Source organism: Microtus ochrogaster, chromosome 1 (genome assembly GCF_000317375.1).
Source record: "Microtus ochrogaster isolate Prairie Vole_2 chromosome 1, MicOch1.0, whole genome shotgun sequence".
NCBI classification, from domain to species: domain Eukaryota; kingdom Metazoa; phylum Chordata; class Mammalia; order Rodentia; family Cricetidae; genus Microtus; species Microtus ochrogaster.
Window position 1 is genome coordinate 38,512,495 of NC_022009.1, and position 25,070 is coordinate 38,537,564.

General features: G+C 41.1%; 1 protein-coding gene across 3 annotated transcripts in view; it reads right to left on the reverse strand.

Annotated features, from left to right (window-relative positions):
* Positions 1 to 1,339: 1,339 nt before the first annotated feature.
* Positions 1,340 to 25,070, reverse strand: part of Btbd7 (BTB domain containing 7) — an 81,934-nt gene continuing 58,203 nt past the window's right edge. For all 3 annotated transcript variants that reach the window (XM_005343483.3, XM_026780817.1, XM_026780821.1), the window contains exons 7-11: positions 17,636 to 17,779; positions 14,674 to 14,863; positions 11,060 to 11,238; positions 8,320 to 8,769; positions 1,340 to 6,405 (exon numbers count right to left, since the gene is read on the reverse strand). In XM_005343483.3, the coding sequence (XP_005343540.1) occupies positions 5,590 to 6,405; positions 8,320 to 8,769; positions 11,060 to 11,238; positions 14,674 to 14,863; positions 17,636 to 17,779 (1,779 nt within the window). In that variant the 3' untranslated portion in view covers positions 1,340 to 5,589. The remainder of the gene's footprint in view (positions 6,406 to 8,319; positions 8,770 to 11,059; positions 11,239 to 14,673; positions 14,864 to 17,635; positions 17,780 to 25,070) is intronic.

A 25,070-nucleotide genomic window follows, 5' to 3' on the forward strand; every position in this document is an offset into this window, starting at 1 on the left:
CTACTATTTCAGAGGACCCAGGTTCAACTGCTAGCACTGACATGGGGGCTCACTACCTTGTAGTACCAGTGTCCCTTTCAGTGGTGGTCCTGTAAACACTCTTGAGAATTGTCACATACATTTATGTATTTCTCATTTTCTCTTCTTCACAATGTACTTTTATTCTGAGGACCACATTTCCTGTAGCTCCCTTGGCTGGGCCTTCTGAGTACAACACTGCAGGTTTCCTTCCTGCTTGTAGGGGCCCTGGGCCAGTGAGTCTCCTTTAAAGGACCTAGGAAGGTGGGGTCCTCCAGGGTCCTCACCCTTCTTTCATCTTCCTTCCAGTGTTCCCCTTAGTCATGCAGTATATGTGGACCATTCTTCCTGAGTTTCCACCTAAATATACTTCTTAGCTACTGCTTAGAACTACTGGCCAAATTAATATGACTACAATACTCAGTTTGCTTTCCTCTAGATGAGACCCTCCCTGCCTTCCTTGCTTACCAAGTTACCAAATCACAAAACACTGCAACCTTTGTACCTGAACCCTCTCAGTTGCGTCTCTGCAGTATTCCTGAGCCTCTCCCACTGTTGGAAAGTCTGGCTAAAACCCCTCCCTCCCCCCATCTCCATCTTCTGCTAAAGCTTGTGGCAACTTTGACATTTGAAACAGGCATTAGGGTCAATCTCAAAACCTTTTGCTTGTCCAAGAAGGGTAAGGTGGAGTCCCAGAGCCCTCATGTGTGCACAGCCCTTGCCACCCCCAGGCTCCGCCCTCCTCAGCCCTGCTTTGGTTCCCCTGGTCCTAGCAATAGTCTTCTATCTTTCTAAAGGTCACTCTGCCAAGTCTTCCCATCCCGGAAGTTAAAATGTCAAAGTTATGTCTTGATCCTACTCCAGGTGCCTGGTACACATGGGTGAACTTCCTCTTGAGATCACTGCTCCAATTTGTACAATGAAGTCTCTCAAAAAATGTCCTGGGTGAAATGTAAGTAAGCTTGATGAATCAAAATACTTTCCAAGGAAACAACTACCACCATCAAGATGTTTCTGAAAATTTGAAAACATGAGACAGAAAATCAAGAAAACCTCCAGATTCTACCCTCAAGGGGCACAACCACATCTGTAGATAAAGACTACGTGCTGGGGACTGGAGAGATGACTCAGTGGTTAAGAGTTGTTCTTCCAGAGGACCTAGGTTCAATTCCCCGCACCCCCCATGGCAGCTTACATGTGTCTGTAACTCCAGTCCCAGGGGATCTGATACTTTCACACCAATGCACATAAAATAAAGTTAAATTATTAAAAAAAGATTGCATGCTGTATTGCTAGAACAGACTAGGTCCAACTCCACAAGTTCTATACAAGCCATTTATTTGAAATGCCAACTATATGTAGGATAGTCAGTGTTACATGCTTATCAGTAACAGTAGAAAAATAGAACCAGTGAAAACCTCTGTACAATTGTGATGGTACTCAAAGAGAAATGTATCGTTTACAATGCTTCACACAGACGAGTTCAAGTTTGGAGGTACCTAAATAAAAATACTATATATTTCTTTAAAAAACACTATGTACAATTGAAGCGTAAACAAGTCTTACAAAGTACTGGTTATACAGGTTGTAGAAAACACTTGCATAGGACATGAAATCAGTTTAAGAAAGATTTCTGAGCCTTTAGCATAGAAGGCACTTGACTCTACCATTAACAGCACAACCACAAGAAACTCGGTGGTGGAGGCCAGATGTGGCACATACATGGCAAGGGGAGCTCAGGAACCTTGGGCTTTCAGCCGCCCCATCTAAGAGCAGAATTCCCTGGGGCCTACCCAGAGAACCTGCAGTCATGTGCAGGTTCACCCGAGGACTCTTCCAGAGCTTATCTGATCTCAGAGCTCACATAAACACACAAGTAGAAGATATTTCCAAGACACAAACTTGCAAACAGTCATTCTATAGAAATGGCTGCAGCATTATATTCTGAATATGGAAGATTGGTACAGTCATGGATATATAGTTTTTAGGGAAAACAAAATCAAAAGACTTGCTCAGACAATAACCACACGAAAACTAGTACAACTGATGGGACAAAATAACATACTTTACAGAGCACTGTTCACACAGCAGTGTTGAGAGAAGATAGTAAAACACCTCTAGGGCGTGCAGAATAGCTCTTAGCAAGATTATCTGAATGAGGCTTGAAAGTAACTACATGGTAGACATTGTGAACCACTGCAGACCCGGGAATAGCACCCATCACTGCGGCAATAATAGTCTATTGACTACAAAGAGCTTAACTCAGCCCTAAGAAACACATGGATGCCTTATCACTGTAAAACAATGGCCTTATGCAAATTTCGTGAAATGTACTTTTCCATTAAAAGGCAAGTTCAGTATTATGAAGACAAATCTCCTTTGCTGTAGACACTGGGAGTATTGATCCTCAACTCCAGAGAAAGCACCTGAGAGGTCAGCTTCGGCCCAGCTGGCGCCACACGGCATTCACTGGCTTCCATTGCGTGCTGTAGCATCAGCTTCATCCAATGTACAAGGGTTGTGTCCATTGTGAGAACTTAAATAAGCAAGGAAAGATGATGCAATATAAGATAAATGTTCAAAACAAAAGGCCCTAAAGCCAGAGGACAGCCAATGAGGAAGCAGAAATCAAGAATTAGGTTTAGTTCGTAAGAGGTACAGAAAGACAAATATAATTAATCCAGTAAGCCCTAAAAGCTCAATATGTCACTAAAACACTAGGCCAGCTTGGACCTAGGGACGACACTCAGAAATAAAGTCAATGGGGGTGTAAAAGGGAGATGGTATATTAGGATTTATGTTTTAGATGATTTTAATTTTTCTCCTTATGAGTAACAGGTGACTTTAAAGAACCTAAGCAGTGGTTCTCCAGCCTCAGCACTCAGAGGACTGGAATGGTGATTGTCCAAATGGCCTGATTGTCCCTGGCCTCAAAAGGAGATCTGGGATTTTGGTTCTTAATAAATTTCTATACTAAGAAAAATGCCAGTTCCTGTGGCCTATTGTTTTATAATACATAAATAACTTCTTTTCTGAGACTGACCCTACCCAGACTTCACATTTTTAAGTACAGCATTAAAAAAAACTTCATAGATGAGTTCACAGCCAGAGGCACAGAGTCTAACATCCCATTAACACCTATCCTATCACACACAAAACCACATTTATCTTCTGAAAGTCACACCATTCCACAATCCCACAGATTAAAGCAAGATTTTCTTGTATGCACACAGTTTGGCCAGGTAATTTACTAAGTCACTAAAAACAAACATTATAAATTAAATAATACTAAGAACAGTATCTAATAACTTTTTATAATTACAAGTGTGGATAGGAAAGCACATTTAATGAATTTTCAGGAAAATGGAGTGTGATACAAATGGTCCTAAAATGTAGAAAAATAAAACCTGTCAAGAGGTGAGAAAGCTTTAGGTGTGCTTGCTTCTCTCTGCAGTTATCTGCACAATACAGTCTGATCTGGAAAAATCCCAAACCGTATAAAATAATTCCTGTCAATAGGTCCCAGACACACGGGGGAGGAACAGAACAGAATTGCTTTTTGCTTCTGCTATCTGATACTGTGCTTCAAAAGACACCAACTCTTAAAAAATGAGCAGAGCCCTGTGGGTTTCTGACTTTAGGAAAGAAGAGCCTTAAAGGTGATGTAAGCCCACCTTACAGCAGATGTGCCTGCCCTGTGCAAGCCTTGAGCTCAGGATTCCATCACCAGGGCCAGCCACAGTCAGCGGATACATGAGCAGCAGCTAACTAGCCAGGCAACAGAACTAGTGGCAGCGATTGCCGGGGTATACAGAGATGGGCACCTTCCCATCTGTGAGATTATCTATTGTTAGGACTGTTTAAGTGTCAGATCATTCCTGAGTGTATATCCACAGGGTAAAGTGGGAAAAGACCATATGAGAAACTATAGTTTCAGGAGAGATCAGAGTTGCCAATACCTAATAGAAACCTACTTACTTAAAAGTGCGTGTAATTCATTTATACGATAGCTCGTGCTCCCTAGCCCTGCATAGTTTTCGAGTGTGAATGATTCCTAATTGTATGTACACACACAGAAAAGAGGTTCCCAAATTCCTTCTCCACAAAGAATGTTCAGGAAGTTTCTTTTCTTCTAAGTGCTACGGCTGTGTGTGTTTATAAAAATAAAAAGTGAATGTCCAAATGATGCCGAAGTGATTAAAAACTTAAATAACAATATATTTACATCGGAGAGTAAGAAACAACAAAATAAGACAAATCCAAAAGCAGTCCTTAGCTCACATACTACCCTTCCAAGGGAAAGGACTGTGAAAATCCCCATGTGCTCAGTAATTCAGAAAATGCCAAACCAGCACCTCCGGTGGAGTTCAAGTAGGACATGTAGTGTTTTACTGAAAACAAAATAGTTTTTTGGTGGTAAAGTACTATGCATCATACAACTTTGAATATGATACCAAAAATCCAGACATACTCTGAAAACATTAAAAAAAATGTATGCTTACAAATACCAAATGACATACATAAGACTGAAGCCCTTTTGGTTTTGTTTGTTTTCCACAAAATGTAAGACAACCAAAGGCAGTCACTTCCCCAAGCACAGTGAGTCACATGAAGAGCCAGGCCCATCAGTGTGCCCTGTGTGCACACATCATCATCTCCACTACTTTTTTTTTTGAGGGAGGGGCTCACATAGCCTAGTCTTCAGTTCATTTGTAACCCAAGATGACCTTGAACATCTGATCTGCTGCTCCCCCCCCACCCCCACGTGCTGGGATTACAGGTGTGCATGTCCATATCCAAGCCCAGCTATATTGTTTTCTAATACTAAGGTCTAATTTTCTTAGACCTTCTGGAGTGAGTAACTCTACTCCAGAATCTACAAGGGCCCTGACAATTACACATTGTCACAGACTGGGTATCAAGGCTTTTCTCCTTCCTGTTCTTTGCTGAACCTAAAAATTTTAAGACCTGGACTGGACTCCTGCTGTGGGGAATGAAGATTGGCTTTCATGACTTATAAAAAAAGAATGACATTAGACTTGTGGAGACTGAGTAGGAAGATTTCTGAACTGAAACAATCACTGAAAGAGAGAGGAGCGTTTGATGTGCTGTTCTTTGGAATTTCTATAATTAAAAAATAAACACAACTATTTTGTAAGAAAATACATCTTAGTGTGCAATCCAATGCACGTGGAAACTGGTAGATGATAGATAAAATGCAAAAAAGTATGAAAATACAGTCCTTTAAATGTGGCAATAAAGTTTAACACAGTTATAAAATCAATACAAATAAAACAAATGTACAAGTGCAAAAAAAATTAGTCATCTGAAAGAAGAAAGCGTCAGCTTGCTTTCTCTTTAAGATGCTTCCCACACAACTGTTACACACAAAAGAGACGGATGCAGCATTCAAAGTAACCCTCAGCATGCCATGTATAATAAACATATATACACATAGAAACTAGAATAAAATGTGAGACTGAGCTGGCATCGATAAACCGGTCAGTAAGTTGTTGGGTTACATCATAAAACAGGATGTTTCACATCTCAGGCACAGACTCGAAGCTGCTTTCAGAGGGCAGACTTTTTGTAGAGAAAGTCTGGCTTGCTCGGTGACCTCCTTCCTCTGCTTATGGAGTCATCCCTTTCCAGATCTGTGTTTCTCTGAGCTCCATGGCTCAAGGACTCACTGTCTGTCAGTCTTCTACTAGATCGCTCTTCTAGAGCTTCAGAGCTACATGCAGAATGGGAAGGAGGTCTGTTAGGTGTCAGCCCAAAAGTCAAGTCTGTTTCCACTGTAGTTCGTGCCCTGACATGAGCTGCACCATTGCCAGCATTTTCTGAGGCTGCTGAAGGAAAGTCTGACCTCTGGGGAGGCTGCTCAACAACATCCAGGTGTATTGGTTCACTCTTCTGCTTGTGGAGATGCCCATCGGGAGAAAGTGGATATTCTCTCCTAGTGTCTTCCTGTTTTTTAGGAGAGGTCTGACCAGGTAGGTAAGCTGACTTTAAGCCATTTGGTGATGCCTTATTGTGGCTGTACAAGTCTGGACCAAAATATCTACCATGTGAAGGGGAAGGAGTGCGCCTGCCAGGAGCAGGAGTGGAAGGTCTGCAGGCAGCATTTGAGAAGTCATAGAGATCTGGGTATTCCTGCTGATTTTCTCTACCATCTGCTTTCTGCTCTAGTGGATGCTTTTTTCGAGACGTGTGTGTATGTCTCTGTGGAATACATGAGAGATGCTGGGGAGGCCCTGGTCCTGCTTCAGCTGGCTGACATAATTCTGTGTCTGCAGCAAGCTCTGGGAGCCTCCTGTCCTTGAGTGACAGTGTAGACACCCCCATGGCGATATCTGGCATCAAATCATTCAGCACAGGCTGTGTACACTGAAACAGAAACAAATGGGAATGATAAAAAAGAAAAAAATAACACATTTCTTTTCAATTATTTGAAGATTACGAAGTATAATTAAACAAAATTATAAGCACATAACAATATAAACCACTACACTTCTGTATAGAGGTTATTGCTGTTAGCATTATGTAGCTTTCCATCTTTGTACCTATGAATCTGTACTAATCTCAAAATTTGATGTACATACAATTACGTCACTTAATTTTGAGATTACTTGATTACCATATAACATTTTCCTGTATTGGTGAGATATAATTTATTTATTCTCCTACTAGGTTTCCCCCACCTCTCTTCTCTCTCCTTCATTTTATCCCATTCTGAGATAATGGCTAATCTGGCTAGCCGTCTTACTCTGGGGAATCCCTTTTTAACCCTCTGAGACTGGAATTAGAAGTGGGCTATCACATCCTCCAGGCTTTTATGTGGGCTCCGGTGATCTAAACACAGGTCTGGCACTGGAGACATGGCTCAGTGGTTAAGAGCACTGTCTGCTCTTCCAGAGGGCCTGGGTTCCATTCCCAGCATCTACATAGTGGAACTGTAAGTCCAGTTCCGGGGGATCTAACACCCTCTCCTTACCTTCACTGACACCAGGCATGCATGTGATACACAGACTATATGCAAGTAAAACAATGATCCACGTAAAAAAAAATTAAAAACAAACAAAAAAAACCCCAACCAACTTGGGGCTTTTTTGTTGTTGCTGTTTGTTTTTTTGAGACAGGATTTCTGTGTTGCTTTGAAACCTGTCCTGGAACTAGCTCCTGTAGACCAGGCTGGCCTCGAACTCACAGTGATCAGCCTGCCTTTTCTCCCGAGTGCTGAGATTAAAGGCGTGCGCCACCACCGCCCGACCCAATTTCGGTCTTTATGCATGCACAAGAAGACTAAAATGCAAAGCTACCTACCTCTCACATCACTAGTTTGGTTCTTTGAGAGAGGGTTTTACTATGTGGCCCTGGCTGGCCTGGGATTTGCAGCAATCCTCATTCTTTGCTTCTTGTGCACAGGGATTACAGCCATGCCATTATACCCAGCTTTTTAATTTTCTACGTTGAACCCATCTTTCTACCTCAAAACTCCCGAAATTCAAGCAACCCTAACTCTGTGGGTGGGCCACCTAGCTTCTATTATTAAAAATTCGGGCATTTACATTTTTCTACTATGTTCAGGAATGTATGAGTGAATATATTAATAAATAGCCTTTAAAGCGAATTGTACTTAATATAAAATAGAACTTCTGTAACTGTAAGGCTTGGCCATTGGAAAGGAAGGAGGAAGGGCCCAGAAGGGGAAAGGATAATAATCTGACTCAAGGTATATACTAGCTCAACACTCAACAATGAGGCTATTTTATTTTTCTCTACCAAATGCTGCTGACAGCATATGATGGAATACTAAGAACTAGAAGCCATTGTTATTTTTCTCAAATCTATTACATAAAACGGAAGTCTAAACTCTAGAAACTCAAAGCTCAGATGAAAAACCCTCTCTCAACTACCACCTACTTGCCCTAGCAACCAACACTGAGTAAAATGGATCTGATGGATTAGGTGGCTGGAGGTGGAGACATGCATGAGGACTTTTATCAGTCACAGTGCTCAGGCGAACAGAAGATGCTACATAAGTGCTTGCATAGAGGATCAGACACTGGGATACACATGTGCACTGCTCAGTCACTGTACTACATTCACTTGGCAGAGATCAGGAAGCCACCCCAGGGCGGTCCTATTTGTGCTTGTTCTCCTTTCCATTCCTGAGGGAATGCTTCCAGTCAGTAACACTTCTGGGTGTTGCTAAGTCCCAGCAGGTCCCTGGAGTTGGAGGAACAGCTCCTAAGGGCTTATGCCTTTGTTTTAGAAAAAGTTATCTAAGTGTAGACTTACCACTTGCTTCTCAGATATTATTGCTGATGAAGCGGCAGCAGCTGCTGCTGCTGCAGCAACCGTCTGTCTTCCCAGGCCTGTGGTGTTGGTACAATCGGGAGGTGCTACTTTAACACCTGGCAAATAGACTGGGGTGGGGCCAGGTTTAGGAGCTGTTCTGGAGTGAAACAGTGAATGATTGCAGGGGTAAGAGAATGAACGAGAAGGGTGATGACTGGGAGGCCTTGGTTTCCAGCCTGTCTTGAGCTGGTTATGGATTGGGGTAGCTGGAGGGTGGTATGGAGGGGGAGGAGGGGGCAAAGGTGGATGGAAGGCCACAAAAGAGTCCAGGTCTGTAAACATGGTTTCTGCTGTAGGGGTACTGTTAACACGACATCTCCCAGGCTGTCTCATTGTCAAGAGCGGACTTTCATCCCCAAAACGTTCATCAGGGAAGAACTTGTGAGGATTCTAAGAAAGAATTAAAAAAAAAAAAAAAGTTAGAATTTTAGCCTAGGCTGCCCTTGAGCTTCATATCTCACCCTCCCTATTGTTGGGATTATAGGTGTGTACCACTGCCTGACTGTTCTTAAACTCCTGACCTCTGCCTCAGTATTCCAAGTGCTGGGATTAAATGTGTGTGCCACTTCATCTGGTTTTAGGTTTGTACTTTTATTAGCAGTCATTAAATGGAAATTTACAGGTTGAGTTAAGCCAGGTATTAAAAACAAACACAACTTTTAGCAGAAGTGAAAAGCGTAACATGGTTTTCTATGTCAGAAGCCCAAAAGAAAAATGGACCTCACTGAGCATACAAAGGACTAGAGTGCAGCCTAGGCAGCACAGCCAAAGCTGCTCTACTGAATATTCCAGCAGGCACATATGCAGATCAGTCAGCTTTAATAAGATCCTGTGACAAAATCAAACACCAGGAGTAAAACAATTCAAATGTGACACTGCTAAAAAAAATAAGATTAACATAAAAACTAAAGATGAGACTGGGCAGTGGTGGCTCATACTCTAATAATCCCAGCACTCAGAGCGGGAGGCAGGTGGATCTCTGTGAGTTCAATGTCAGCCTGATCTACAAAAGGGAGTTGCAGCCAGTGTTGCAGTTGTGACACAGAGAAACCTTATCTGGGAGAGGGGGGGCAGCGGGCAGTGTGTATGTGCAAAACAAACAAAAAACAAGGAGGGATATTTCTATAAAGTTTCTGATACAACATCTAAGTATCTATTTGAAATAAATATAGAATATCATTCTTTCCTATTATGTATTAGTGAGTTAGATTAAGATAATGATAGAGAAAATTTCTACATAATTTATGAGATTAAGATACTTTAAAAAAGAAAGCATATGCCAGAAGATACAATTTAAAATGGCAAAGGGAATAGAAATGATCCTAACAAGGAAAACACCAATATACTACTAACATTGAAGGGGGAAGCTTTCAAGGTCTTAGCCATAAACAAGGAACTACTGGCAACAATAGGAAAGTGGGAGAAATACTGTTCTCCAGGGAAGGGCACAGCAACTGGCTATTCAATACTAAACAGTCCTGGAAATATACACACAAGCAACACAATATACACTGAGCAGGTTGTATTTACAAAGTCAGGAATACATACATACACATACACATACATATACACCCCCAATAATAGTTAAAGAGAGGTTATTAATTTGAAAGACAGCAAGGAGGAGGATACATGGGAGGGGTGGGGCAGGGAGAAATGATACTATATTATAATCTCAAAAAAATAAAAATTAAAAAAGTTAAATATCATACTGTGTAGCCTTACTGACGGAAATAATAGTAAAGAAAGACCTAAATTATTTGCTTGCCAAAGGGAACCATGCCACAGTAACCATTTGCAAGAGTCAATCAAGGTTAATGGTATTTGGGGGTAAGAAAGTTTGCATCACTAACTAGATGAAATTTATTTATAGTTATCTTTTAGATATTTTCATCATTAGACTATTCTACAAGCCCTATTTTAACTAAAACTATTACTGCTTTTGTATCTAATTACTAGAAATGAGGGCTTGTTTTTTCTTGCTAGGTTAAAAAAAATAAATAGAGGCACTTGTTCCATGAGTCTCAGGCTTGTGCCCTCCCACCCCAACTCCTTTCCTCCCCTCCCTCCGCCTCAGACAGGGTTTCTCTGTGTAGCCCTGACCATCCTGGAACTTGCTCTGTAGATCAGGCTGGCCTCAAACTCAGAGATCCACCTGCTTCTGCCTCCCAAGTGCTGGGATTAAAGGTGTGTGCCACCACTGCCTGGCTAGGCTTGTGTTTGAAAACAACTTCTAAGGGAAAAGAGAGAAGAAACAAGATACTTGGAAGACCTGTAAGTATAACAGAGTCAAACTGGAAATCCAGTAACCAAAGAGTGAGCAGCGAGGTCTGGAGTTTTCTATTCCTCTTCAATCTCCACTGAGATACAATTCTGTAGTAGCCACCTATTAGATGCTTATTCCGCCCCAGATACATTGGTGCTTTATAGCACATTCTATCTTCACTTTGCAGCTGAGGAAAGAGCTGTTCCAGTGATTAAAGGACTCGATCTGCTCAACAGTCTAGGAAGCAGTAGAGTCAACTCTGCTCAGGTTGCTCTAACACACTGCCTCTTACCAGGAGAAACCTGCAGGCTATTACAGACACCAGAAGCAGCAAAAGAACAAATAGGAAGAAAAAGCAGCTCAGGTGACACACCTGACATTCAAGGCTCCCTCTTCCCCTTCAGTATTATGTTCTACCTGCAAGAGCTCTGCAGCAGCATCTGCAAGACCAAATTCTCTCAGCACTCGGATTTGGATTTCATAGCTGACGGTGGCGCCCTCCCCGCAGTTCAGTGCATAGGCTCTCTGCACCTGCTCCGTGTGCCGCAGTTCCTGCAGGCGCCTCACCATGTCTTTCATAATGAGGAGACGAGGAACTAGAAGGAGAAAGACAGGACAATTCCTGAGCTATACAAGACTACCCACCAAGCCCAAGGAGAAACATGCTATAGCAGAATCTTCTCACTTTTTAAAGATAGTATTTTAATGTTCAATTTATATGTCTTCAATTATTTTACGAGGTGTTAAAATTTCTCTGTGCCCCAAAAGCTCTTGATTATACTACACAGCTCCTGAGTTGTATCATTTTTGGTCACAGCTCAAATAAAACTTTACTGGTATGTCCCAGCACTCAGGAAGCAGAGGCAGGTGGTTCTCTAGCTCAAGGCCAGCTTGTTCTACATAAAGAGTTCTAGAACAGCCAGGGCTACAGAGAGAAAACCCAACCAGACAAAAACAAAACACCAAACTACTTTACTTGTACCTATTCTTTTCAGAAGGTGAGGGTATATCAAATATATTCAACATTAAGGCTGCGATGCAGCTCGGTGAGACAGTGCTTGCCTAGCTTCAATTCCCAGCACCACAAACAAATCGTCAATTGTTTTGAGTTCTGACTACATACTAGGCAGGGGCTGAATTTGAGCATTCAGGGTTACAGAATAAAAGGTGTGAACTCTATTCTCAAAAAATTCTGGCTTTCATTACTGTAAGTTAAGTAAGCAAATACAGTGTAGGAAGCAGCACCGGGCTTGACTGAGGGCAGGGGGAAGGCTTCTTAAGACAAGCAGAATCTTGACAAATGAGTGCTCTGGAAATTAAGCAGGCAAAGAAAGCAGGGAAACTTTCTGAGCAGACATCAGGTGCCTGTAACATATGCAAGTGAGAGATAGCAGGACACCACAGTTGGCTTGACAGGAGACTCAGTGCTCAAGGGTGCAAACCGTAAGAATACTGACAGATGACAGGTGAACCATTTGTGCACATTCTGTGTATACCAGATAGTCATGTATACAGGGGGATAACAGGACAAGAGCTGTGACTCTGACCAGCACTTTGAAACTACCTAACACAAGTGTGCTAGGTAGTTTTATATCAACCTAACACAAGCTAGAGTCACTGGAGAGGAGGGAACCTCAATTGAGGAAATGCCTCCTTAACACCAGACTGTTGGCTTGTCTGTAGGGTATTTTCTTAATCAGCGACTGAATGGGGAGGGACTACCTTACTGTGGTGGTTGCATTCCTGGGCTGATGGTTCTGAGTTCCACAGAAAGCCAGGTTGAGCAAGTCAGTAAGCAGCACCCCTCCATGGCCTGTGTCAGCTCCTGTATCCAGGTGCCTGCCCTGTTTTGAGTTCCTATCCTGACTTCCTTGAGTGATGAACAGTGAAGTGTAAGTGTAAGCCAGATAAACCCTTTCCTCCCCTAGTTGTTTTTGGTTGTGGTGTTTCATCACAGCAACAGTAAGCCTAACTATGACAACAGGCAAGGTGTGGTAGTGCACACCTTTAATACTAGCATTTGGAAGACAGGTAGATTTTTTTTTTTTTTTTGGTTTTTCGAGACAGGGTTTCTCTGTGGCTTTGGAGCTTGTCCTGGAACTAGCTCTGTAGACCAGGAAGACAGGTAGATTTCTGTGACTTTGATTTTTTTTTTTTTTAAATTTTTGGTTTTTCACTACAGGGTTTCTCTGTGTAGTTCTGCCTGCTCTGGAACTTAACTCTGTAGACCAGGCTGGCCTCAAACTCTGTGACTTTGAGGCCAGCCTGGACTACAAAGAGAATTCCAGGACAGACAGGGCTGTTACAGAAAGAAACTCTTATCTTTTTTTTTTTGGTTTTTCGAGACAGGGCTTCTCTGTGGTTTTGGAGCCTGTCCTCTTGTAGACCAGGCTGGTCTCGAACTCACAGAGATCTGCCTGACTCTGCCTTCTAAGTGCTGGGATTAAAGGCGTGCGCCACCACCGCCTAGCTAGAAACTCTTATCTTGAAAAACAAAATAACAACAAAAAAAACCCCCAAAACACAACAGGAGAAAACAAACAGCCTGGAGCTATCCTGAGTGTAGTTTCATTGGAATATAGCTTTGCTCTTTCATTTTGGGTATCAACACACACATTTGTGTGAACACTAAGTAGCTGTGAGTTATGAACCTGAGCTGAGGCAAATAGGCGATGAAGCCTACAGATCATGACATTAACTGCTAGAATGAGTGCTTACTTTGAACCAGGCAGACTCCTATTAATATAGTTGTGACACTTCTTTAAATCCTTACAATGACACTAGAGAGGAGGCATTATCTGTATTCCGAAGATGAGAAAACTAACGTTCTGTCTAAAGTCATATACATAAGTGACACAGTTAGATAGTCTTCTTCAATAAGTTGCATAGCCTTTCATAGTACGTAGGGAAAGGACAGGAAAAACAAACAAAACCTTGGTAGGCTATGTTTCATTAGCTAAATGGGAGAGACAGGTTGACTTTTCCTAATCATACTGTGACTGTTTTGGGATTTTGAGGTTAAATTCTTTTTTTGGTTTTTTGAGACAGGGTTTCTCTGTGTAGCCTTAGCTGTCCTGGAACTAGCTCTATAGACCAGGCTGGCCTCGAATTCACAGAGATTTACCTGTCTCTGCCTCCCAAGTGCTGGGATTAAAGGTGTGTGCCACTATTGCCCAGCTTAAGGTTATATTCTAAAATGAAGTTATGCTTGTATGTATCTGTATTGACTCAACTTAAAACTACAGGCTGGGTATAGTGGCACAGGTCTTTAATCCTAAAACTTGGGAGATAGAGGCAGGTGTATCTCTCTTGAGTACAAGAACGATCTGATCTAGCTTCTAAAGGAAAAACAAAAAGAAAAAAGAAAGCATCACTCATGGTAGCAAACCTTAAAACTCTCTCCTCTCTCCACAATGTTACCAAATGTATACATAAGTACATATAGAGTAGCCAAATATGGTAACAACTGACAAAAGCTAACAGTTAAGATACTGTGTATTTGATGAAAAGTTCTATCACTGTGTCAGTCATCTTTCCTAAGCAGAAATGATTGGTGCTATTTATAATGCCACGTTTGTTGAATTTATTTTAAATCCTGCAATGGCAACTGGTAAGGGCTGGAAGTTAAGTGTCTGACCACTAATTACCACTCTTTTTGAACACGACAGTTATAAGTCAAGCTATGGTCAATCATAAACCAGAATTCCAGCAATCCTGGGTGTGGTGAAACTGGATCTCAAGGAGCTAACTGTGACTGCATTTGGGAGGAGGACAGGGCAGACAGGATCTTCTTCCTTTTCTTTCCCTCATGGTTTCTAGGATGACAGTGTGTGCCATCATGCCTGCCTTGAAAAGGCTCTTGTATAACAGAAAAAAAGTCTGAATTCCTCTAAATCAGTTCTTAAGAGGAATGATTCTGCCCCACAGGGACAGGAACAATGCACAAGGAGTACTGAAATGTGGGAAGAATTAGCATATGTAAGAGGATTAGAACAGCAATTATACAAAGAAATAAAAAGGTACTGCCTTACCTGGAATTTCATTGGCTACAACTGATGGAGGGCTTGATTGGTTACTGCTCATCTGCTGGTGGCTGATCATGTGGCAGCACTGTGGCATGGCATTGCTGACCATGTAAAGTGTGTCTGGAACGTTGGACATTCGAACCATTCGGAGTCTCACCAGATCTGTTTGTTCCACCATCATCTCATCCAGCACTGACTGGAACATTGAAAAGGAGCTAGCTGGTCAACCTTCACTAAGGTGAGATCACACTTGCAGCAAGGTTACCATCATCATATAAAAAGGAATGAAATTATCATTTCTCATAATGTTTAAATTGGTAGTGAACAGAATTAAGTGCCCCTCTTTGAATATCTTAAAAAGATACTTTTTTCACAGGGGCTGGAGAGATGGCTCAGAGGTTAAGAACATTGACTGTTTTTTCCAGAGGTCCTGAGTTCAATTCCCAGCAACCACATAGCGGCTCACAACCATTTGTAATGAGATCTGGTGCCTTCTTCTGGCCTGCATATATAATAAGTCTTTTTTTTTTTTTCTTCCAAGACAGGGTTTCTCTGTGGTTTTGGAGCCTGTCCAGGAACTAGCTCTTGTAGACCAGGCTGGTCTCGAACTCACAGAGATCCACCTGCCTCTGCCTCCCGAGTGCTGGGATTAAAGGCGTGCGCCACCACTGTCCGGCTGAGTGCTGGGATTAAAGGCGTGTGCCACCACGCCTGGCCAATAAATAGTCTTTAAAAAAAAAATACTTTTTTCCACTTACAGAGATCCACCTGCCTTTGCATTCCAAGTGTTGGGATTAAAAGTGTGCGCCACCACTGCCTGGCGAAAAGATACTTTCTAAAAAGTTTGACTAGCCGGGCGGTGATGGCGCACGCCTTTAATCCCAGCACTCAGGAGGCAGAGGCAGGCGGATCTCTGTGAGTTCGAGACCAGCCTGGTCTACAAGAGCTAGTTCCAGGACAGGCTCCAAAACCACAGAGAAACCCTGTCTCGAAAAACCAAAAAAAAAAAAATAAAAAAAAAAATAAAAAGTTTGACTATAAAAATTGGCCAGAAATAAACTATATACAAATCATAAACAGTGTTTACATATACTAAGTATCAGATGCAACAAAAAAATGCTCAAAATACAAAATACTGATTTTTAGGCCAAACAGTATGATATACATCTGTGGTAGTTTGAATGTAACTGGCCCCCATAAGCTCATAGGGAGTGGCGTTATTAGGAAGTGTGGCCTTGTTGGAGGAAGTGTGTCACTGTAAAGGCAAGTTTTGAGGTCTCATATATGTCTGAGCCATACCCAGTGAGATAGTCTACTTCCTGTTGCCTGCATATCAACATGTAGCAGTTCCTTCTCCAGTACCATGTCTGCCTGCACGCTACCGTGCTGCTCCCTGCCATAATTATAATGGACTAAACCTCTGAAATTGTAAGATGCCACCTCAATTAAATGTTTTCCTTTACAAGAGTTGCTGTGGTCATGTTTCTTCATAGCAATAGAAACCCCAAGACAGCATCTGTTTTTGTTTGAAGGTTTATTTATTTATTATGTTCATAGTGTTCTACCTGCATGTATGCCTGCAGGCCAGAAGAAAGCACCAGATCTCATTACAGATTGTTGTGAGCTACCATGTAGTTGCTGGGAATTGAACTCAGGACCTCTGGAAGAGCAACCAGTGCTCTCAACCTCTGAACCATCTTTATAGCCCCCTAAGACAACATTTTTAATCCTAGTACTTGGGCTACAGGGGCAGGCAGGTCTCTGTGAGTTCTAGACCAGCCTGGTCTACATAGTGATTTCCAGAGCAGCCAGGGTTAGACAATGAGACCCTGTTACAAAGGGGGATATATAGCTCATAAAAAATTATTGCTACTTAAAAGATCTATAAATGAGACCAATATTGTTAAGTAAGTTCTGGGGCATTTAGGCATTTATCTCACTAAACTGCAGAATGGACCAAATAATATAATATATGAACACATTCCACATTTACTGAGGAAGAACTCTTCTTAGGCACGGGCCCAGTGCCACACCTGCTAAATGCAGTCTTGGAGCAGAAGAGAGACTAGATAGATAGCACTGCATGTGCAACATCAAGGGGTGCACTTATTCCCAAAAGGCCAGACCCAGCAAAGGGGCCCTTCTACCGTTTTAGATTTGCTTACAATGTTGACCATTCAATTAGTTTCATTCCCTGGAATCCTTGTAAAGGTGGAAAGAGAGTAACTGACTTCACAAAGCTGCCCTCTGTACATTACGCATGTGTGGTTGGGTGGTTAAGGGCACTGGTTGTGTTTGCTTTTTGCCAGGTATAGTAGTGTACACCTTTAACTCTAGCACTTTGGAGACAGAGGCAAGTTAGAGGCTAGTCAGAGAATACAAACTGAGACTCTGTCTCCAAACCAAACCAAACCAAACCAAAGCCAAAACACAAAATCTTGTTGATTTCTAAGACTCTATGAGATTTTCAAACTCCACACCAACGTTATCTGTGAATACACCTAATAAAACTTAGTATGTTATTTTTCCATTATTATATTTTCTTGGAGAGTTCTCTCTGTTAAAGTACACACAGGGCTTGCTATTTACTAACAAGCTTGAAACTTAGTCTTAAATGTTTACCCTAAAACCAAACTGAACTCAAAAGTCAGCTATTTTGGAACATTACTCTGAGAAATCGCATGTCTCTTAGTTTATGATGAAGATAAGCAAATGAAGCCTACTTTAGACATTTCCCTGCTATCCAGATCGTAAAGCACAGCTATGCCATGTAATTACAATGATTTACAAGGCAATGAGGTAAAACACCTCTTAACAAGTTTTTAAAACATCTTTGATAATTAAATATTTCAGAAAATTACTAACAAACTAGAATTTACTTTCATTTTCCCTATTAATAGATGTCTGGGCCATTTCCAAACAGTAAATCTCTGTATATCTGGTTGGTAATAAACTCCTCTATCATTACCTTTGCTTCTTCCACATAGGGAGAAAACAGCCGAGGACGAACATATATGCCTGCATTTTTTTGCCGTAACCAGGCATTTGACTTTCCTCCTTCAGTTGTAGGAAGCATATCTGATGGGGGAGTACTGATCAAGCCTCTTTTCATCTTAAAAACAAACAAACATTTTTTTAAAAAAAAAAGATAAACAAATATATGCAGCAAATAATAGAAGACAACAATATTTACACCTATAAAACACACCACAGAAACTTTGCCACCATTTAAGTAAGAGCTTAGGAATATTATTATGTAAATATAGCAATACCCTAAATGTTTAGTAGTAGTAAAGATTTCAGCAATATGGAAATACTATAACTGTCCATTTCCTTTAGAAGAATGATGTTTTTACAAAGATACATTAATTTAGATTAATTTGTACAATACTTTACAACTGACTTTTTCCCCTTCCTCATTTTGCTTGCACCCACCCTCAACCGAGACAAAAATAACATGGAATTGGCCTTACTGACAGAACAAGACACTACATAGTGTTCTCTTTCAGGGAGTGTGACCTGAGACCAACCCTAAAATAGTCCAAATCAGAAAATATGCGAACAATTTTCAGTTTATTGGTGAGATTTATTTAGGCATGGGCCCCGTATCAGTGTTGGACCAGGCTGGCCTTGAACTCACAGAGATCAGCCTGACTCTGCCTCCCAAGTGCTGGAATTAAAGGCATGCACAATTACTGCCCGGCTAGTTTAAATTATTTTATTATTATCTATGTGACCACAGATGCCTTATTTAAGCTTACGGTCCTCACTGGAGGGCACCTGTGTGGTTGTGGAATCAGGGAGCCAGAAGATTAAGATATGTAAGTGTCACCCTGTAGTTTCCTCATATAGGCTATGAACCCATAAATGAAGCATCTTAGGTCCTACTGTGATGGTAAAGATTAAACAACAGCAGCACTAAACACTCAGCATGGTATGCACTTGCACCTACTAAGAGAACATGGCAGTCCACAGAGTTCCTAACCAATGTCCCAACAATACTTTCCTGAAAAAATATACACAAGAATCAATTTTGCTGGGAATGCTGATGTGCTGTGAGACAATGGTCTTGTACCCTGTCACTTGTATTGTTTTAATAAACCGCTGATTGGCCAGTAGCCAGGCAGGAAGTAGAGGCGGGGCCGCCAGAATAGAAGAATTCTGGAAAGAGGAACTGGAGTGCTGGGATTAAAGACATGTATTATTCTTCCTGGTGCTGTGATACTTTTATTTCTTTATGTATATTAAGCTATGAATTCGTATGGAATAGGCTCCAACAGTTCAGGCTCCTTCCTTCCCATCAGTCCTCACAAACTGCTTCTCTGGGTGGAGCAGCCCGGCACTTCAGCTGATTCCAGGTGCCCTTCTCTTTTTTTCTTCTGATCATTTCCCTTCACCCACTTCAAGAAACTGTCTCTGCTCTTAGAGTGCTTAGTGATTAATGTGCTCTATCTGCACATTAACTCTCTTGGCAACAGTCTTGCATTTAATGTGTTTATAATGATGCCCATGGCATTCTGGGTGACAGTGTAGACTCTCCTGGTTTTGTCATGGTAACACCTACGGGGCATTCCTTTTTGAACAGTGCCTAATCCCTTGATGTCTACAGTATCACCCTTTTTGTAGATTACCATGTATATGACCAAAGGAGCAACTCCATGCTTCCTAAAGGGCCTAGAGAACATACAGAGCATGCCCCTCCTCTTTCCCTTTGTGTTTGTCATTTTGGTGAGTTACTGAAAGATGGCTGTTACAGCAAAAAGGTGTTATTTTTATTATTCAAGGCAGCAAAATATTCTCTTAGATATTCACATAGTCTTGTTTTCAGACTTACTAGAAATTTAAAATACTGTCAAATATTTAAATAATATTAAGCATCTGAGTGTATATACAAATACATGCACACATATTTATTCCTAATAGGGACAGTTTCAGAAAGAAATAACAAGACCAAAGAGTATGAACACATTGATGGCTCTTGATAACATGTCTAACTGCTATCCCTAGACTGCTGCAATCAACAGTGTTAAAAAGGTGCCAATGTATTTCCCACCTAGGACAGTAGCAGCATTTCAAAGCTTACTGGCTCCCTAGGGACAAAGAACTTACTACTTTATTTTGTATTCTTTGGTATGCATGTAATTACTAGCAAAGACAATATCTTTTTCTAATCAGAAAGTTCATATACTTATTATTTAACAGTTTCACACATGTATATAATGTAACTGTCACCACTGTTACCCTCTCCCATCTTTCTCCCACAGAGCCCCTTCCCAAGAATCTCTATTTTCATGTCTTTTGCTTGCTGTGTAGTGTCACTGACTTTAAACAGAGTTGCTTGCAAAAGTGGGAAAGGGGCTATTTACTGGAGCATAAGCAACTTAACAGTGGCTGTATCACTGAAGAAAACAACTTTCTCTCCCCACCCTCCAGCAAACATTAGCTACCAATAACTCTTCAGGGAAGGGTTCTAACAAGAACCAGTTTCAGCCGGGCGGTGGTGGCGCACGCCTTTAATCCCAGCACTCGGGAGACAGAGGCAGGCGGATCTCTGTGAGTTTGAGGCCAGCCTAGTCTACAAGAGCTAGATCCAGGACAGGAACCAAAAGCTACGGAGAAACCCTGTCTCGAAAATCCAAAAAAGAACCAGTTTAGCCGGGCGATGGCGGCGCACGCCTTTAATCCCAGCACTCGGGAGGCAGAGGCAGGCGGATCTCTGTGAGTTTGAGGCCAGCCTGGTCTACAAAGGGAGTTCCAGGACAGGCTCCAAAGCCACAGCGAAACCCTGTCTCGAAAAACCAAAAAAAAAAAAAAAAAAAAAAAAAAAAAAACCAGTTTAATGTGCAACAAAAGACATTTTCTCTGTTTTGTTAAGCAGCTAATCTAGTACCACACTTATTGATGATAATTATGCTATTTAATTCTTATTTTAATCAGTATATATTTAAGGCTACGTTCTTTTACTTGTTAGATATTAGTGTACAATATATGGTTTATATCTAGAAGAGTTATCACTTCTTCATTGGAGAACTCTAGAAGAATGATCTCTAAACAGTTAACATCATACCCCAAGATAATACAAACAGAGCAAGAACAAGTCTGGGGTTATCTGGCCAGCCCAAGAGTTGGTCCTTTAAAAAATTATTAAAGATTACCAAACCTCAGCCAGACAAAGAATAAAAGGTTGAAATAGCAAAATTTAAAAAAGAAAAGGGAAGCCAGGCGGTGGTGGCGCATGCCTTTAATCCCAGCACTTGGGAGGCAGAGGTAGGCGGATCTCTGTGAGTTTGAGGCCAGCCTGGTCTACAAACTAGTTCCAGAACAGGCTCTAAAACTACTGCGATACCATCTTGAAAAACCAAAAAACAAAACAAAACCAAACAATAAATAAAACATTCTTTCTATATATAATAATGAAGCTTAAGGATTTGTGCAGGAGGGTGAAATAGCAACAAACTGGTAGATAATGTGAAATTTCATTTTGCCTTGAGCTGTGGAAAGATCTATTAGCTATAAAGAACACTGGTTGCTTTCAGAGGACCCAGGTTCAATTCCCAGCACCCACATAACAGCTTGTAGCTGTTTCTAAATCCTGTTTCAAGGGGTGTGATGCCTATACACAGACATACGTGCAGGCAGAATACATACATACATACATACATACATACATACATACATACATACATATATATATATATAAAATACAAATAATTATTAAAAAAAAAAAGAAAAAGGATCCACCATCATTAGGTGGCCATCCCAGGGATGCAAAGATAGTTCAAATCTGATGTATCACATTAACAAAACGAAGGGTAAATATATAATGTCTATAGGTGTAGAGAAAGTACAACAAAATTCAAGCTCCCTTTATGATTAAAAACTAAGTAAGTTAGATATAGAAGAAATTTATCCCACTATGATAGAGGCTATATATTACATACTCATGGCTAACATCATACTGAATGGGGAAAAGGTGGAAGGTCTCAAAGGAGACAAAGATGACCATTCTTGTTGTCATCTCTACTCAGCACAATACTGGGGTCTTAGCCAAAGCAATTCTGCAAGAGAAAGAAATAAAAAGGATTCAAGATGGAAGGAAGTTAAAATGTCATTATTGGTAGATGTCATGATCTTATTTATAAAAACTTGTTAAATTTTTGGATTTAATAAATTAAGGCTGGGTGGTGGTGGCACACACCTTTTATTCCAGCACTTGGGAGGCAGAGGCAGGCAGATCTCTGTGAGTTCAAGGCCAGCCTAGTCTACAGAGTGAGTCCCAGGACAGCTATGGCTGTTACCCAGAGAAACTGTCTCAAAAAACAATACCAAAAAAACCACAAAAAAAAACACCAAAAACAAAAAACCAAAACCTAGAAAACAAAACAAACACCCCCCACAACCAAAACCAAAGCCCCCAAAAAACCAAATAAAAGTAGCCAGATAAAAAAAAAATCAACACACAACAACCAATAGCATTCCTAAACACTAATAGCTGTATGAAAAAAGTTGAGAAAAGCGTATTATTTATAATAGCTACAAGAAAAAAAATACCTAAGTACAGGGGTTGAGTTTGTAAGCAGTTGGCAAAAGTTTACATAGCAGTCATAAAGTCCTGGGTTCAATCACTAGCACCAAATAAACTGCCTGCAAACCCCAACACTCAGGTGGTTGAGGCAGGAGAATCAGAAGTTGAAGACTATCTTTGGGAACATGAAGTTGTATTCATAAAAAAATGGAAAAATATACAAATAAATGGAAAGCTAACCTGTTCATAGACAAGAAAAATATTCTGTATTATTGCACTTTTTTTTGTTTGTTTTTCGAGACAGGGTTTCTCTGTAGCTTTGGTGCCTGTCCTGGAACTAGCTATTGTAGACCAGGCTGGCCTCAAAATCACGGAGTTGCGCCTGCCTCTCCCTCCTGAGTGCTAGATTAAAGGAGTGTGCCACCACCACCCAGCAAAAACAAACTCTTTTTCAAACTTGTCTCATGATAGGCATACTTACTGTTTGGTTGGAAGTGTGCCTGATTTGGTAGTAGCTTGTGCAAAAAACGTTTGGAAAATCAAATATCCATATGCAGTAAAGTCAGATTCCTACCTCTCACTCCTCCCAAAAAGTAACTCCGAGTGGATTAAAAGACATCAAACTATATAATATAAAACACAGGTAAAAGCTTTTAGGCAAGGTTTGCACAGTCAACAAAAGTAAAAAGAGACAAATGGAATTGTATCAAACTGAAAGTTCTGTGCAGGAAACAAGAGTGAAGGACAGCTTCAGAGTGGGATAAAATACTTGCAAATTTACATCTGATAGAGATTACTATATAAACTGTGAAAGATACTCAATTGTGCTGGTTAGTTTATGTTAAACTGACATAAACTAGGATCATTTGGAAAGAATGAATCTTAACTGAGAAAATGTTTCCATAGGATTGGCCTGTAGGCAAGTCTGTAGAGCATTTTCTTGAATGATAAAGATATAGGTCCAGTCTACTGTGGGCAGTGGTGCCCCTGGGCTGATTGTCATGGGTGCTATAAGAAAACAGATTTGTGGGCTGGAGAGATGGCTCAGAGGTTAAGAACATTGCCTGCTCTACCAAAGGTCCTGAGTTCAATTCCCAGCAACCACATGGTGGCTCGCAACCATCTGTAATAGGGTCTGGTGCCCTCTTTTGGCCTGCAGGCATACACACAGACAGAATATTGTATACATAATAAATAAATAAATAAATAAATAAATAAATAAATGAATGAATGAATGAATAAAAGAAAGCAGATCTGCCACGTGGTGGTGGTGTATGCCTTTAATCCTAGCACTTGGGAGACAGACTGGTGGATCTCTCTGAGTCCGAGGTCAGTCTGATCTACAAAGTGAGTTCCAGGACAGCTAGAGCTGTTACACATGTGATGTGGGATTTCCTCTGTATGCTGTGAATATGTTTTATTACCACTGGTTAATAAAGAAGCTGCTTTGGCTTATGGCAGGGCGAAGTATATCCAGGTGGGTAATCCAAACACAGATAGAGAAAAAAGGTGGAGCCAGGCAGATACCACGTAGTTGCCAAAGGAGAAAGATGCCAGAACCTTATCGGTATGCCACAGCCTCATAATGATACATAGATTAATAGAAATGGGTTAATTTAAGATGTAAGAGCTGGCTAGAAATATGACTGAGGAATTGGCCAAACAGTGTTGTAATTAATACAGTTTTTGTGTGATTACTCCGGTCTGGTCAGCTGGGAAACTGCGGTCTAGGTTTACAATGCCTTCTCGAAAGACTAAACAAACAAACAAAAGACCAAAAAATAAGCAACTAGGAGCAAGCCAGTAAGCAGCATTCTTACGTGGGCTCTGCATCCCTTCCTACCCTGACTTCCTTCAGTGATGGACTGTGCTGAGCAGCTTGTAAGCTGAAATAAACACTCTCCTCACCAAGTTGCTTTCGGTCATAATATTTTATCACAGCAGTTGAAATCTTAATAAAGACATCAGCTTAGTAGCAAAAATTAAAAATAAAAACCCCTAACAGACATTTTTCAAAAGAAAGCAAGAGGGTCAAGAGGGCATATGAAAACATGCTCAACATGACTGATCATCATGAAAAAGCAAATTAAAAACACGAGAAGGCAAGTAGGCCTGGGCAAGTTGGTAGAGTTCACCTTTAATTCCAGTAACCTGGAAAGAGGGGAAATATATATATGTGCACAATTCTACTAAAACATTACTTTAGGGGCTAGAGACGGCTCTAGAGCAATCATGAGGACCCAAATTTAGATTCTAGCACTAATGTCACAAGCAAGGTATCCTGCAAAGACCTGTAAACTAGCTTGCAGATCTCTGATGCTCTCTTTTGGTCTCTGTGCTTAGGTACAAGTGTACACACACACACACACACACACACACGTAGCTTGCAGAGCTCTGATGTCCTCTTTTGATCTTTGTGCCTAGGTACAAGTGTACACACATATGCAAACACATAGCCATTGTGTGTGTGTGCGTGTGTGTATGTATGTGTGTGTGTGTGTGTGTGTTTAGAGACAGGGTTTCCTGTAGCTTTAGAGCCTGTCCTGGAACTAGTTCTTGTAAACCAGACTGACCTCAGACTCACAGAGATCTGCCTGCCTCTGCCTCCCAAGTGCTGGGATTAAAGGCGTGTGCCATCACTGCCCAAGACACAGCCTTTTAAAAAAAATCATTTACGCAGATTCATCACAATGCCAAGAAAAATTCTTCAAAGACCTCAAAAGAACAGTACTCAGCCGGGCCGTGGTGGCGCACGCCTTTAATCCCAGCACTTGGGAGGCAGAGGCAGGTGGATCTCTGTGAGTTCAAGACCAGCCTGGTCTACAGAGCTAGTTCCAGGACAGGCTCCAAAGCCACAGAGAAACCCTGTCTCAAAAAA